The sequence below is a fragment of the Centropristis striata genome, chromosome 14 (assembly GCF_030273125.1).
Source record: "Centropristis striata isolate RG_2023a ecotype Rhode Island chromosome 14, C.striata_1.0, whole genome shotgun sequence".
Lineage (NCBI taxonomy): Eukaryota > Metazoa > Chordata > Actinopteri > Perciformes > Serranidae > Centropristis > Centropristis striata.
The window spans coordinates 10,361,285-10,376,427 of NC_081530.1; the positions used below are offsets into that span (position 1 = coordinate 10,361,285).

Below are 15,143 nucleotides of genomic sequence, written 5' to 3' on the forward strand. Positions count from 1 at the left end.
CCTCTTCAGCCAATCAGCACCTCGTTTTTTTTGGTAACATTTGTTGCCACCCGGTTGCCATGCCACCTCTTTGGCCAATCAGCACTTCCGTTCCGTTCAAGCCTCAACCATCATCAAGCCAGTCTAACGTCTTCCTCCGTTTCGTGGACCAGGTGGCAACAAATGTTACCAAAAAAAACGAGGTGCTGATTGGCTGAAGAGGCGCTCTGTGTATCTTCGTCGCAGAAAATGCGTACTGAATTTGAATTGTGAGAACTGAATGTTCAGTTCCAAACTAATAAATTCAAATTACAATTCAGATTCAGTTTTTCAATGCAATGATTCAAATTGAACAAAACAAATTCAAATTATGTGATTCAAATTCAGGTTTTTAATGCAAGTATTCAAGTTAAGCAATTCAAATTCAAATATAAATAAGTCAAATTCAGTTTCTGGTGGCACATATTTCAGCCCATATAAAAGTCTCTAATGTTTTTCCTACTCTGTCATTATATGATGAAACTGCTCAGATAGTTGATTAAATGTAGGTGCAAGGGGGACACATTGTCACTTTGGATGTCGAGGGGAAGTTAAAGGGGACATATTATGCTCGTACTTATATTTTGGGTTTCTACCTAATCATCTCTTTTTCTTAAATATTCTAAGCTGTTGTTGTTTTAATCTGTACAGCACTTTGAATTACACTGGATTTGTTTGAAAGGTGCTTTATAAATACAATTTTATTGATTGATTGATGTTCACATGCTTTAATATTTAAAAAACAAAATATATACCTGTCTCAGTCTCTGTCTGAATTGCTCTGATTTAGTGCCTGTGTCTTTAAGAGCTATTCACAACCCAAAGTTTAGTCTGTTTTAGTCAAAATCTGGTGCATTTCAATCCTTGTTATGGTTCATTTGGTTGCTTGTGAATGCTTCAATCGTACTCTGGTGCTGACCAAAACAACCGGTCCGAGACCACTTAAGAGAGGGCCTCGATTTGTTTCCAAACGGACCCAAGTGCAGTTCAATTGTAACATAATCCGACCAGAATCCGACCCAGTAGAGAAAAGGAAATTAACCAAAACACAGTGGACTGTGAGCTACCAGCGTGGTGAGATGTACACAGATAATATCATAAAGATGAAATTTGTGTGATTCAGTTTGACTCTGTAGGCTACCACTGAGCTAAAGCTAATTTGTCTTTGCAGAATTATCAGCAAATTGCTCAAAATAACTTAATATTTACAGTGCCTTGCAAAAGTATTCATCCCCCTTGGATGTTTCACCCTTTTGTTGCTTTAACACATGAAATCATGGTCAATATAATTTGGCCTTTTTAAAAATAATTTGCAAAAAAAAACTCTTTAATATCAAAGTGAAAAAAAGATTTTTACAAAATAGTATCAATTCATTAAACATCTATAAGGTAAAATAAATGATTACATTTATTCATACCATTTAAAGTAACTGAACTAATTCAACAAAGTTCCAGCTAGTTGATGCAGCAGAGTCACAGTTAGTGAAATGGAGATCACTTTTTTGCAAATTCTTTTTAAAGAGGCCAAATTATATCGACCGTGATTTCATGTGTAAAAGCAACAAAAGGGTGAAACATCCAAGGGGGATGAATACTTTTGCAAGCCACTGTACCTTTGTGGTAGAAGCAGGTTCTGGTTAAAGCATCAAGGCTCGCCTTCTCTGATTATACAGCAGCACGTTGTAAATAATGGATCAACACATTATTGACGACCTGGAGCCTCAACAGGAGCTCGTTCTGAGCTTTTCTCTCTAAATTAGTTTGCTGGGAACACCAGAGCACATTACGGCTGATAGAATTAAAGGTACTTGGCTTTTGCTCGGTTCCATGTTGCTTTATTTACATTTTTCACCGTCAACTTTTCAAGCAATAAGAAATAATAGTGCAAGTAGATTTCCAGCCCTTCACCTTTGTACACTCCCTTTTTCAAATCTTTTTTTTTAAATTTGGTCCGCTTACATTTCTGCAATGTGAAAGCAAACCAGGCTACATACAATAAAAAACAAACCAAATGTATCAATTTCACTCGGATTCAGACTAACCAAACCGACTTGTGAAAGCACCCTCAGTCAACCTCCTGAAAAAGCCCAATCTGCTCTGATTGGCCAGTGTTTCTGGGTCCTCAGCATTTGTGCTAATGGTGACTCTGCACCATCATTGCAGCTAGGGAAGGACTGCAACGTAATAAAGCAGAACCTAACCTGAAAAATTACCAATAAATGCTCCTGAACCAAAAACTATCAAACATGTTGTAGTAGGAATCTGATCCAAACTTTGAAAGAACGTTACAAAACCGGCAACCAAGATTACATTTCCCTGACATTAGCATTTAGCTACATGTTGCCATGTATGTAACAGACACACTGCAGTAGTGTGAGCAAATTACTATATATAGAAATCTGTCGCAAGCTGACGTCAGCAAAAATGGATTAAACAGTTGGAAACTGTGTTTAGAGCAATCCGAAGCCTCACAGGGATTGGTTTTGTATTTCTATATTCATTCATCATCCATAACAGCTTATCCGAACGTCGCGGGGGCCGGAGCCAATCCCAGAGGTGGGGTCCACCCTGGATGGATCACCAGACTATCACAGGGCAGATATATACTCATATCACCATGTTTTAACCCCTTAAAATATAGATGTATATAAAAGGAATGCCACTTAGATGTGACATCTGCTGTTGACCTGCTATCTCCCCCTAAATATTCCCTCTCTCCCCTTAAAAAACACAAAAAAACAGGATAGGGTGGAGTAGAAAAAAGTTAAATCAAGAGTGCCATCTGGCGGGGTCAACCAAGACAGCTAATGGTTCATGAAGCTTCATTAGGACATCACTAGTGATTACATTAGTGCGTCATAGCATACCTTCATCTGGGTAACAACAGGTTTGTTTTCCATGTGCCTCGGATCTCAGGTGTTCGATGAGGCTTCCTGAAAAATACAAAAGACGGGCTGAGCTCATAATGGATGTAACATGAACACAGACATCACAAATGAAAATAAAAATGCTTTTCTTACCTTTGGCTTTGAGGGAAAGGGTACAGTGTTTGCAGTTGTATGATGGGGATTCTGCAATATGTTGGGTGCACGTCTGCAGTGTGGTATTCTTAAGATGGAATCCACAGTCATCACATTGGCACTTCCCTCCACCTCCACCTCCACCCTGCATGACAGCATACTTCTCATTTGATCTGTAGGTGTGAAGAGAGCAAAAGGTTTCAGTTTGGTCCTCAGAGCTTTCCCCTGTCCGTTGTCTATTGATGCTGCTCCTCTCAGGATGATAGTCACAATCAATATGAGTGTAACTGGAGCTGACAGACGCGCCGCGGGCCCTTTAGCACCTGTAAGCAGCTTTTTAGTGCCTGTATTTATCCAGTGTAAGTACGCTATCTGTTTGGCCTTTCCTGCACAGTGAGTTCACACTGTGGCAGCTGGGCCTGGGGTCCACCCCTCCATGTACACTGAGGGTCCCTCAGCGAGGCACCCACTTCAGCTTCAACAGAGCAGCTTTCATAAGCCAAAACCAGACCCCCACCTCCCCCTCCCACTGCCTTATAACCCCATCACAGCTCACACCACCACCGAGTCCAAACAAGGGGGAGCCTACGATGTGGCCCAAGGTCCGGGGTTTGCTGAAGCCAGCCAATAAAAACAGGCCAGAGAGGGAGGGAAACCCTGGCCCAGACCAGCTGCTGCTCCAAATAAGCATGAAAAAACACAGAAAGTGAAAACACATTCCTACGACAAACAATCATTTGGATTCTTATCGGCTGTTTTTTCTTCTATTTTCACTGCAGGCTTCATGGCTGGATAAACTCGGCAGGTATCATAAACGGTGGCTTTTACAGTCTTGAAAAAACTTAATGAAGTTAAAGTTAATGAAAGAGAAACACCAGGACACTATACTCCTACACTAAGGTATAAAGAGGCTATATTCATAGGCTTTTCATGCAACACCCAAGATTTAAGTTGATTTTCAAAGCAGTCATGTTACCTCTAACATCATACTATCTCAATAAAAATAGGCTCTCTGGGTTCCCACAAGTTGACTCTCATTGTGGAGAAATAAAAAGACTGAAGTGAGATGAATAGACTGAGAATTTTCTTTTATTTGACAAAACAATTCTTGATTGAATTGAATTTTGTGGACACAAAATGTAGTTAAACCTCTGAAGTCCAGGAGATTTTGGTCCAAATTTGTCAACTTCCTATGCATTAATTTCTGTCTCTGTTTAGCATCTTTCAGTCTGTCCTTATATCACATGCATGGCTCCTTTTTCTCCACACAAACTTGGCTATCAGTGAGAATTTTCATTTTATTTTAATTAACAAATATAAAGCTGTCAGGAACCCAAAATACAAGCAAAAGACACAGATGTCTATGGAAATGTACCATTTTTTAAAACCTTTGTAGAAAGTAAATTCACATTTTATAAATGGTCTAGAAACATAAATGGCACACTGTGAAAGCTCCTATGATTGAACTTTAACTGGCTTTCTCAGCTTGTCTACATATCATATATAAATAAAGTTATTACTGTAAATAAAGCGTGTGTATTTTCAATAAATAGATGGACTCCAGAGGGTTAAACAGTTACATCACAATATATTGTATCGCAATACTCACCATATCGCAAAATGCTTAAAATCACAATAATATCGTATCGTGACTCACGTATCGGGATGAAATTGTATCGTGAGGTCTCTGGGGATTCCCACCTTTAGAATTATATGCTGTATAACGCAGTAATAAGGCCATAAAGGAGAGAATAATAAGAAAAATTTTTATTTTTTATTATTACCTGCTGGATAAACTGAGCAGGTATCATAAACGGTGGCTTTTACAGTCTTGAAAAAATTTAATGAAGTTAAAATTAATGAAAGAGAAACACCGGGACACTATACTCCTACACTAAGGTATAAAGAGACTATATTCATAGGCTTTTCATGCAACACCCAAGGTTTAACCCTTTGATGCACAACATGGGTCTAAAGTGACCCAACAGAGTTTTTGCAATAAAAGATTTTCCTCATTCAGTATTCCAGGTTTTCCTCAATTAGTCTGTTTTTGATCATCATCGACTTAATTTATGTTTTCCTTTATTAATTTTTGAATAAAATCCCTTTTTGTGTCACTACTCTTCTAATGCAAAACATGGGGCAAAAATGACCCATATCCATTTTTTAGCTAAGTAGCTTGCTAAGCTAACTACTAAGCTAACTTCTTGGCTAAGTATTTAGCAAAGCAGCTTGCTAAGCTAACTACTTAGCTAACTTCTTGGCTAAGTAGTTAGCTTAGCAAGCTACTAAGTCAAGTAGTTAGCTATGTAATCATACAAAAACTTTTTTTCTTCATATAGTATGAGAAGCAAAATGGAAATAATGATCTGTTGTTATCAAAAACAAGATATTTAAATAATTATTGGAATATTCAATCATAAAATAAGTTCAAGTCAAAAGATAGAGTAGACCTACAGAAACACACAGCAGCATTAAATAACATGGGAAATGAATGTGGGTCATTTTTGACTCATGTTGTGCATTAGAAGGGGTGTCAATATGTTGTGCATCAAAGGGTTAAGTTGAGGTGCCCTTGCCTTTCCCCTTCCCAGAAACAAAAAACGGCAATGTTGGACTACCTTGCTGCCTCAGTTTGGTCTTTTTGTCCCTCAGACAGACTGAACAGACAGTGAAGGAGAAAGCGAGCAGGCGTGAGGATGACTCACTCCTTTAGGAAGGCTGTGAGGAGCGTCAACATGAGTCACAACAGGGATTTGTTCACAGACACACTCCCAAACCAAAAAGAGACACACAGATGGCACCTCTCTGCACTCGCCTGCATCGCAGCAGTGTTTATTTCTGATGGGTATCACAAGCAGTGAGCGTGTCTGGTTTAACCTCGACGCAAATTCATTTGAGAAGATGCGTGTGCGCTTCGATTTAAGACAAATCGATAACAGAACTGTGCCCCAATAAATTCACACCTTACATGTTTGCATTCTTTTTCCTATTTTCGCGTAATCTTTGTTGATATGGATTAAATGACTCCTTTCTGACATCTGACTGTTGTTTTACCCTTTGCAATTCACAAACAACACAAGTAGTCCATTATTTGCTACATCAGGACACCTCAGGCTGTGTTGTCATAGTTAATTTTAACACATCGTTGATGCATTACAGTGAGAGTTATAATCTGCAATACAGCATTAAGCAGAACTATGGTTGCTATGGTTACTTGCATTTTAAGATACCCTTTAAAATGATGTAATGTACTGATTTAAAACAGTGGTTAAACTGTAGATCGGCTGCTTGTTGGAGCTGTTTAGTTATGTAAGTTTTCTGGGGGAAACCCTGATATCTGTTTTTCTGCCCAACCCCATTCAGTGTGGCAGGCTCCTTTGATTGACTAATGCTATCTATGTTCCTGTACTGTATATATTCTAGCTGTATCATTGGTGTTGGTGTTAGAGAATGAAACGTGCTGCTGCTCCATGTGAATGGCTCTGATGCTTGGTGTAAATGAATCTCTGCAGGCGCAAAGGAAGCTAGGTAGTTTCCTGGCTTCAGCCCCTCAACAGACGGGCTCTGTTGCTGCAGACAGCCAACCCTTGGCCTCTCCAACATGGTGGACAGACAAACAGTTTCCACAACATACCACAATATGACGCAAGCCCCCAACACTGGAAGTAACGAGGGATTCAACAGTGTAAATACAGACAGTATGGATGTCATTAGCTTACAAAGTGCTGAGCTGTTCAGAAGTTCACACTCACCCTCTCTCAGAGATCCAGACTTTGGGAGGTTGTTTATTTCTGGAGCAGGACTGTACTTCCTCCTCCTCCTCGTTCTTCTTCTCTTCCTCCCTCTCCTCTTTTCTGTTTGAACCGTCGTCTTCTGCTGACTGCTGTTCTTTCCTCGTTCCCTCATGGTCTCTGCAGTACGACTGGCTGTTGTAGACCTACACTCGAAAGAGACATGGGCAAATTCACCAACTCTGCTCCAGCATGCCCAGGGAGACAAAAATTGGGAAGTCTCATTGAAAGTGTTTAATAGCATTTGTAACAGCACATATATATATATTTTCCTCTGGCTGTCATCATCGTACAGATTCATATACTCATGGCAACAACATAAATTTAGTGCTGGCAAAGTTTAGGGATTGAGCTACAAGATACAATAATGTAGGGCTGGGTGATATATCGATATAAAAAATATGTGGATATATTTTTAAATGGGATATGGAATTAGATCATATCACATATATCGATATAGTCCAATTTTTTATTTATTTCTTTATTATTTTAATGCTGCCCTTTGCTGCCCCTTTTGTCATATTTAGTTCTTTTGTAATGTTTGTTATTCTTTTCTCATATAAATATATTTACTTCAGAAAAAGATTGGCCTATTTTATTTCATAGGCTATTTTTTTAAGATATTTTTTTATTTAAATGTGCACTTTATGGAGCTTTAATTAAAAAAATGGTTCTCCTGTTGTTATACAGTATTTATGTTCACTTAAACAAATGGTTTCAATAAAACTACTTGTGACATGTCATATTTGGCTTTGACTGAACATTTGCTCTCACTTTGCCATAGAAATATCAGGATACATATCGTATATCGATATTCAGCCTAAATATATCAGGATATGACTTTTGGTCCATATCGCCCAGCCCTACAATAGTGCGCCGCTAACCCACCCTTTACTGCATCTTCTATACACAGGACGGATACTAAACTTTCTCTGCCCGGCGGGTCACTTTTACAAACTGATGAAGGGGCTACTTCAACAAACATTCATAATAAGGGCAGCACAATTTGGAAAAAGAAAATCTAATTGTGATTATTTTGACTGATTTTGCAATTACAGTAAGGTAATTATCAAATCAAAGAAAGATTTTTTTCTTCAGCCTGTAGAAACGATTTGTAGGCCCGAACATCTATGCTGCACCACAGACTTAGTTCAGAATGATATTTTGACACATATTTTGACTGTAACAAATAAAAGGCAATTTGGATATTACAATAGTCTAGACTACTCTTTTTAATTAATTCTGAAGCTATATTATTAATATTTACAAGGTAAAAATAATAAACATGAAAATGCCCATAATCCAGTTGGAGCAGGACCACACAAATCAAGTGCATTTAGGGGCATCTCTAAGATTAAAGGACCTCTGTTGGGGGGGTTGGGCAGATATTTTTCTTTAAATAAACTAGAGCTGCAACAATTATTCGATTAATCGAACAAAAATCGATTATTAAATTAATTTTAATATTCGAATAATTAGTTTGAGCAGTTTTTTAAAGACAATAAGTCCAAATTCTCTGATTTCAGCTTCTTCAATGTGAAAATATCTGGTTTCTTTGTTCCTTTATGACAATAAACTGAATATCTCTTTGGTTTGTGGACAAAACAAGAGATTTGAGGACGTCATCTTGCGGTAATCGTTAGTTGCAGCCGTAAGATAAACAAGCATGCTGTTTAATGCAGTCTTGCAACTTATTTAAAGTACATTGTTAATCTGCTTATTTTCATTGTAAATTACGAAATAGTCTGAGGGCCACCCGGCAGCTCATCACGGGTCAGTCTAACAAATGTGAAATTCCCAGGAATTCCCTTCCAGCAGCCTATTGTTTTGTTTTTTCACACATTTACAGATAACTGTAAAGAGTAATTAGTGTTTTAATTACCTCAGTGGAGCGAGGTCTTTTGTTGTCCTCCTGCTCCATTGACTCAGTTGTCCTGACTGACATGGGGGACACAGTGTAGATGGAGGGACTGAGCCTCTGCTTGCAGTGCAGCAGAGAGAGAGCTGTCTTGCTGGAAAGGCCAGGTGGGTTGGGGTCATAGCCGCTTGTAGTCCACGATGAATACACTGAGGGCTTCTGTTCATCCAGAGCAGAAGGGTTTGGTTTAATGTAGTTCAAATAGCACCAGCTATTACAGGTGCTGGACAGCAGACTGGGGTATGTTGGACCAACATGTGTGATGGGAGAACAAACACTGGGTGTCTGACTCTCCCTTTTCAGTTCCTGATTGCATGTGTCCACTGAGGCCTTGTCAACACACCCAGCCTCCCCCTCCTCTTCTTCTTTTACTCGTTTCTGCTGCTGCTGTGACTCAGGGGGGAGCTCAATGCTGTTTGAAGGGGAAAGCATGCGCTTGTTACCCCCTGAGCCTGATATCCTCAGGCCATCGTCAGACCACGACTGAGCATCTGGACTTATGTTCCTGTGGTTTCTGTATTCAGCTGTCGGGATACTTATATTGTATGAAACAGCATCAACCGCCTCCTGAGGCCTGGGGGAGGTGGACTGAGAAAATGTGGTGTATATGGCACATGCTAGGGTGAGGGTGTCTGTTTGTAGACGCACGGCTACTGCTGGAGATGCAGCTGGCCTCAGTAATTCCAGACTGGAAGTGATGTGAGGGACGGAGTGCTGCATGCTGGAGGGATTTACTCGAACCTCTGAATAATCATCGTGTAGTAAAGGAATCTCTAGCTTCAGCCCTGTAGACATGGGGAGGTAGCGAGCTCTGGCTGCCCCTGATGGTCCATGCGTAGGATAGGGCTGTGGTGCTTGAGGAGGTGGCTGCTCTGTACGGATATGTGAAGCCTCTTCTTTTACAGGATCTACAGGTGTAAGTTCTGTGCTGCCTGTTAACTGAATATTTTGACTGAGTTTCCAATGAGAGAAAATCTCTTTGCTTTGTAATCTTACTGGATTGCGCATGACTGTGTCAACTGATGAAGGAGATGTAGAGGACCTGCTGCAGTACAAAGAAGTCGGGCTTGCTTGAGAAGACGTGGTAGAGCTGACATGTTCGGGACTACGGCTCGGTGCAGTACACTGCTCCTCTTCTTCCTCATCCGGATCTCGGACAGCAGTGTGCCTCATAAGGAGACATTTTCTTCTTTCCCTCCAGCCAACTGCAGAGCGCTCAGGCGACAGACAACTGTAGTCAAAAGACTTACTGCGAGTCTCGGCCATTAGGACACTTGGTAGTGGGTCATGAGGCGCCTGCTCCGATGCTGAGCGCCTCATCTCTCTGTGCTGATGCACCCCAGGCACCGTCAACATGTGAGGAGCTCTTGATCTCCTCAGTGGGGCTGATCCTGCTATCTCCATATCTGGTCTATTTGACTCCTCAAAGGATGTGGAACGACTGGATGCATATGATGTGCTGCTGTCCTGACTCGGGCTGCGGGGCAGGGATATAGAGTCAAAACTGGAATCCCCAGAAGACTGGGCAGCCTCGGCTAGACGTAAGCGCTTCTTCTTTGGGGGAAGCTTTTCGATGGGGAGCTGGGCCAAAGAGGGACTTCTCTGTGGCCACTGAAATTCATCAGGTTTCTCTGAATGTTTTGCTGTCGAGCTTGGCTCTACCGAGGTCCCTGTGCTCATGTTGGAATCCTCTGTGACCAGGATTTCTGGAACCTGCACATTGTGTTGGCGGACCAGCTTTCGAGTTGCCAGTTTTGTCGACTGTTGGGATTGTTTCTGAGGCACGAGTTGATATTCCTCATGAGGTGGAGAGTTTTTTGTTGCCTCAGTGCCTTGACTCTCATTGCACAAAGATTCTTGTTTTTCAAATGAACTTGTGTGCTGAATCACTGAACAGGTTTGTAGTGTAGGTCTTCTGGGGCCCTCATAAACGGCATTGCTTTCGTCTTTACACTGTCCTGACAAAAGGGCTGGAGACGGTAATGAAGGAGAAGAGGGATCATCAAATTCAAAACTCTCTTCTTTCCTTCTTTTACGCATTGCTGAAGCTCCTGCTCTGACTGCATGGTTAATTAGTTGTGAGCACCCCATTTGACTAATTACCACCTCATTTCTGGGATGATGTGCTAAGCACAGGCTTTGCTTGTGTTTCTTATAACCTTCCCAATCTTTGCATCCAGTTCCACAGGCCTCACACTCATATGGCTGTGGTTGGCTTTGCTTGTGGTCAGGCACAGTGGTAACGCTGTCAGGGTAAAGTGAATGAGAACCCTCATGTTCCTCCTCTGTAAGTTCGGCACCAAGTGGGATTTCAATAGCTGGCTGCCGTTTTAGCATCCCATAACGACGGGAAGAAGGTCGTTCATCAAAGGACTGACTTAAGCGGAACTTACTGAGGCCGCCACTGGAGGCGTCAAATGAACTGGCTGCAGATGGCATTGAGTGACTTCTCACCAAAGGGGCGGTGGATGTTTGGCCAGCTGGCTGCTCCACATTTAGAGATGGATGATGAAATTTTTCACATGGAACTCCCATGGTGATGGAGCCACTGTTTTTATAGCCCAGATCTCCAGCTTTAGGGCTGTGAATAAGTGTTTCTTTCACAGATGAACTCTTTTGAGACTCTGAACTATTCTTCCTGGACAGTGAGAATCTCCTTGGTTTTACACTGTCAATTTTACTGGTGTCCACCACTGCCTCATTGATAGTGATGAGTTTGGTGATATGGTCAATGACCTGTTTCTTGGGGACCGTGAATGGGATGTTTTTGTCCTCCTGACCAGAGGGCTGCTGGTTCTGGTGCCGAGACATCCTCTGTAGGTGTCCGAGACGCCCATACTTGCCGAGGATGATCTCTGCGTAGCTTTTGGCACTTGTGTTCGGGGGGCTGTCCTGTGACTGCTCTGTACTTTCAGAGCGAGAGAAATAGCCTGATTCTGTACTGCCTTTACTCCCTAAAATTAGAGATGAGGTCTTTTCGTCCGATGAGTCTCGAGGACCATGTTTTCCTCTACTTAGACGCAGGGCCAGTCTTTTTTTCACTGCGTAGGAGTCATCATTTCCTCCAGTGCAATCTTTGGGCCTGTCTGTTTCAAGACTCTTGATTGAGGTGACACTGCCTCGTCTTTCTGTAAGGGAAGAGGCTGATGATAATTGTCTGGTTTCATCTTCCGACTCAGTGACTTGCTCCTCTAAAGATCTCGGCTCCCCAAGTGCCAGACCTGCCTTCACCCTGTGGGTGTGCGACTTGCGGTGTTTGTACAAGTTACTCTTGGTCTTAAAAGAGAAGCCACATGGGGCACAGGGATAGGGTCTTTCACCTGTATGGGAGCGAATATGTTTCTGTAGGACACTAGGCTTTGCACATGCACGGCCGCAGTAAGTGCAGACATATTTGCCTGGTCTCTGAGGCTTACGCTCACGTTTCTGTTTTGGGGTGCCCTCCTGGTTTTCTGGTTTGGATTGGTTTGCGCCACCTGCTGAGAAAGGTGGGTCTCCTGGCTGCAAACTAGAAACTGTGTTTGCTGTTGTTGCCTCATCTTTTTGTTCCAGTGCTGTCTCCGAGTCAATGCTCTGTCGCTGGTGCCTAAGACGTTTTCGTTCAGAATGCTGTCTTCTGGACTGTTTGGGTTGCTGTGGTGTGCCATGGGGCTTCGGGGAGCCAGTTTGCGGTTGCCGACGGGGCAGGGAGGGAGACTTAGGCTGCGGGCCTCGGTGAGGAGACTCTGGTTGACAATGTTCTTGACCTCCGGACTGCTCCCCAGTCGTCAGGCAACTATGCAAGGCCTCCATAAAATGGAAGGGCAGCCTCAGGTAGACACGTGTGATGCGTCTGCCTGTGCCAGGCTATGGAGTTCAGGCCAAAACATTAACTGGTCAATGGGTTTAATGTGAGTGAACTATATTAAATGATATCCACTTGACTTGACTTCATTATTTTCACTTGTTTTGCTTATACTTTATTGCTTGACAGCAGAATGATGCCATCAAATGTAGAACAGCGGCATCAGAGACTGCAGCCTTGATATGCCATGTGATGTGGAGGAAGTCCTCTGCCATGTTGACCTAAAGTATCCCATCATGAAGCACTCAGCCAGATTGCTGCCACAGTCTGACGCTCGGTTGACTCAGCTGAATATATAATTCTTCCGTCTTCTCAACATGAAGATCTGTGAAGACAAACAACTCATTATATAAAATAGTGCATACAATATAACTTTGAGACACAGATAACCCTCTCGCCCTCTGCTTGCCAAATATAGATATTTATGTTTCACATGTTACATAATCACTGTATGTGTCATAACGTTCAGCTTGCACTTTCCCGCGGCTGCTGAATACTTTTAAATTAGAATGGTTTATGTAATATTTTTGTGTGAAAATATATTAGAATCGAGCAAATAAAAATATGATCCTGTGAGCATTCCCAGAGAGAGACACTATGTCCAATGACTGTGACAGCAACATTTCACTAACAGCATTATTTCAAATTGTCACGGTCTTGAATGATTTCTCATCAGCCATGCATGCACCCTAGACCGCAATATTTTTTTGGTCAGACAGCCTTACACATTCTACTCAATCCAGTAAAATGAGTCACTGCTGCAAAAAAGAAAAAGTAAAGAAGAAGCCCAGTAAAGAGTTTGTCATTTTCAGATGCACTTACTCATACAAAACATGTAGTCATAAAAGCACCTTTTTCTTCTTCTTTCTTTCTAACTAAGGGTCTGTGGCATGTGAGCCGAGTGTCTCATCATGCTCTAATTCATGTTGATATGATGTGTGTCCAGTATCAGAACACACTGCTGTTGTCAAGATACTGGAACCTTAAAAAGTATTGATATTCAATACCATATTCAATACCACAGGATAACATCACCTTTAATGAGCTCACACCATAACTGCAAAAAATTACATTTAACTGGAGTGAATGACAGAGTTATGAGAAGACAGCACTGTGAGTGAGTGAGTGAGTGAGTGAGTGAGTGAATGAGTGAGTGAGTCAGTGGAGGCGGGACTATGGGGGCACTGGAACAAATTGTGTTTGTCAACTTGCTGAAAGAAGAGAGAGCAGAAAGTGCTGATGGTACCAATGTGTCGATACTACGCTTGGACCGATGGTCGTACCCCTTTTCAACCAAGGCAGTTCAAGGGCCAGTTCGGAGCCAGTGCCTAATCTCGAACCAGATCCGAGCATTTCAACTGCCAAAGAACCGGGTCTTGGCCAGGAAAACTGCTTCCAGAGCGGTCAACTCTTTGCTGGTCTTGAACCATGAACCACTTACAACATGGGCTGGGGACGGGATTATCATGACCAACAAGACAAATGTGTAAAATGTGTATCTTTAATTTATTTGATTTTTTTAACTGCAATGTGATCGATAACAGGTAGGGCTAGGTGATGTATCGATATAAAACATATATTGATATATTTTTAAATGTGATATGGAATTAGACCATATCGGATATATAAATATATAGTTACATTTTTTTGTATATATTTCAGATTTTTTTATTCCTATTTTCATTTAAGATATTTTTTTATATAAATGTGCACTTTATGGAGCTTTAATTTTTTTTAAAAAGTATTCATGTTCACTTAAATTAACGGTTTCAATAAAACTACCTGTGACATGTCATATTTGGTTTTGACTGAACATTTGCTCTCACTTTGCAATAAAAATATAGGTATATATATCGTATGGATATATGGATATTCAGCCTAAATATATCGGGATATGACTTTTGGTCCGTATCGCCCAGCCCTAACAACAGGTAGTCTGTGTTAGACAGCAAGTTAGACCAAGCTAGGGTTAGCTTACAACAAAGTTTATCATTAACATCTTCAATGTTAATAAGAATGTAATCGCTGTCCATAGAATTAAAGACGAGCAGAACAAATGTGTCTCACAAGGCCAGGAGCAACATTTGTAGAGAGACAATTGATTGTTGTTGTTCTTATGCTTTAAGTTGGCGCTAGCATTTTTCTGGGAAAGCAGCATCACGTGGCCTGTGCAAAGCAAACAGGTTCTTAGAAGGTTCGCAAGTTGAACCAACTGCCCTCAATGGGATGATGGAGTTCTGCACACAATGATCACCGACCCTAGACTATACTGCAGATAATAAGTACTGAAACTAGAGCAGCAAAAATGATTTGATTAATCGAACAATAATCGATTATTAAATTAATCGTCAACTATTTTGGTAATCGAATAATTGGTTTGAGCAGTTTTTGAGCAGCCAATAAGTCCAAATTCTCTGATTTCAGCTTCTTCAATGTGAATATTTCTGGTTTCTTTGTTCCTGGATGTCATCTTGTGGTTTGGGAAACACCGATTGATATTTTTCAACATTTTATTGACCAAACAACTAATCGATTAAACATTGAAATAA

At 41.2% G+C, this 15,143-nt stretch overlaps 1 protein-coding gene across 3 annotated transcripts in view; it reads right to left on the minus strand.

Annotated features, from left to right (window-relative positions):
* The window catches only part of hivep3a (HIVEP zinc finger 3a), a 63,368-nt gene that overhangs the window by 12,907 nt on the left and 35,318 nt on the right, over positions 1–15,143 (minus strand). For all 3 annotated transcript variants that reach the window (XM_059349150.1, XM_059349151.1, XM_059349149.1), the window contains exons 2-5: positions 8,715–12,919; positions 6,794–6,978; positions 3,039–3,211; positions 2,886–2,951 (exon numbers count right to left, since the gene is read on the minus strand). In XM_059349150.1, coding sequence (XP_059205133.1) covers positions 2,886–2,951; positions 3,039–3,211; positions 6,794–6,978; positions 8,715–12,542 — 4,252 coding nt within the window. In that variant the 5' untranslated portion in view covers positions 12,543–12,919. The remainder of the gene's footprint in view (positions 1–2,885; positions 2,952–3,038; positions 3,212–6,793; positions 6,979–8,714; positions 12,920–15,143) is intronic.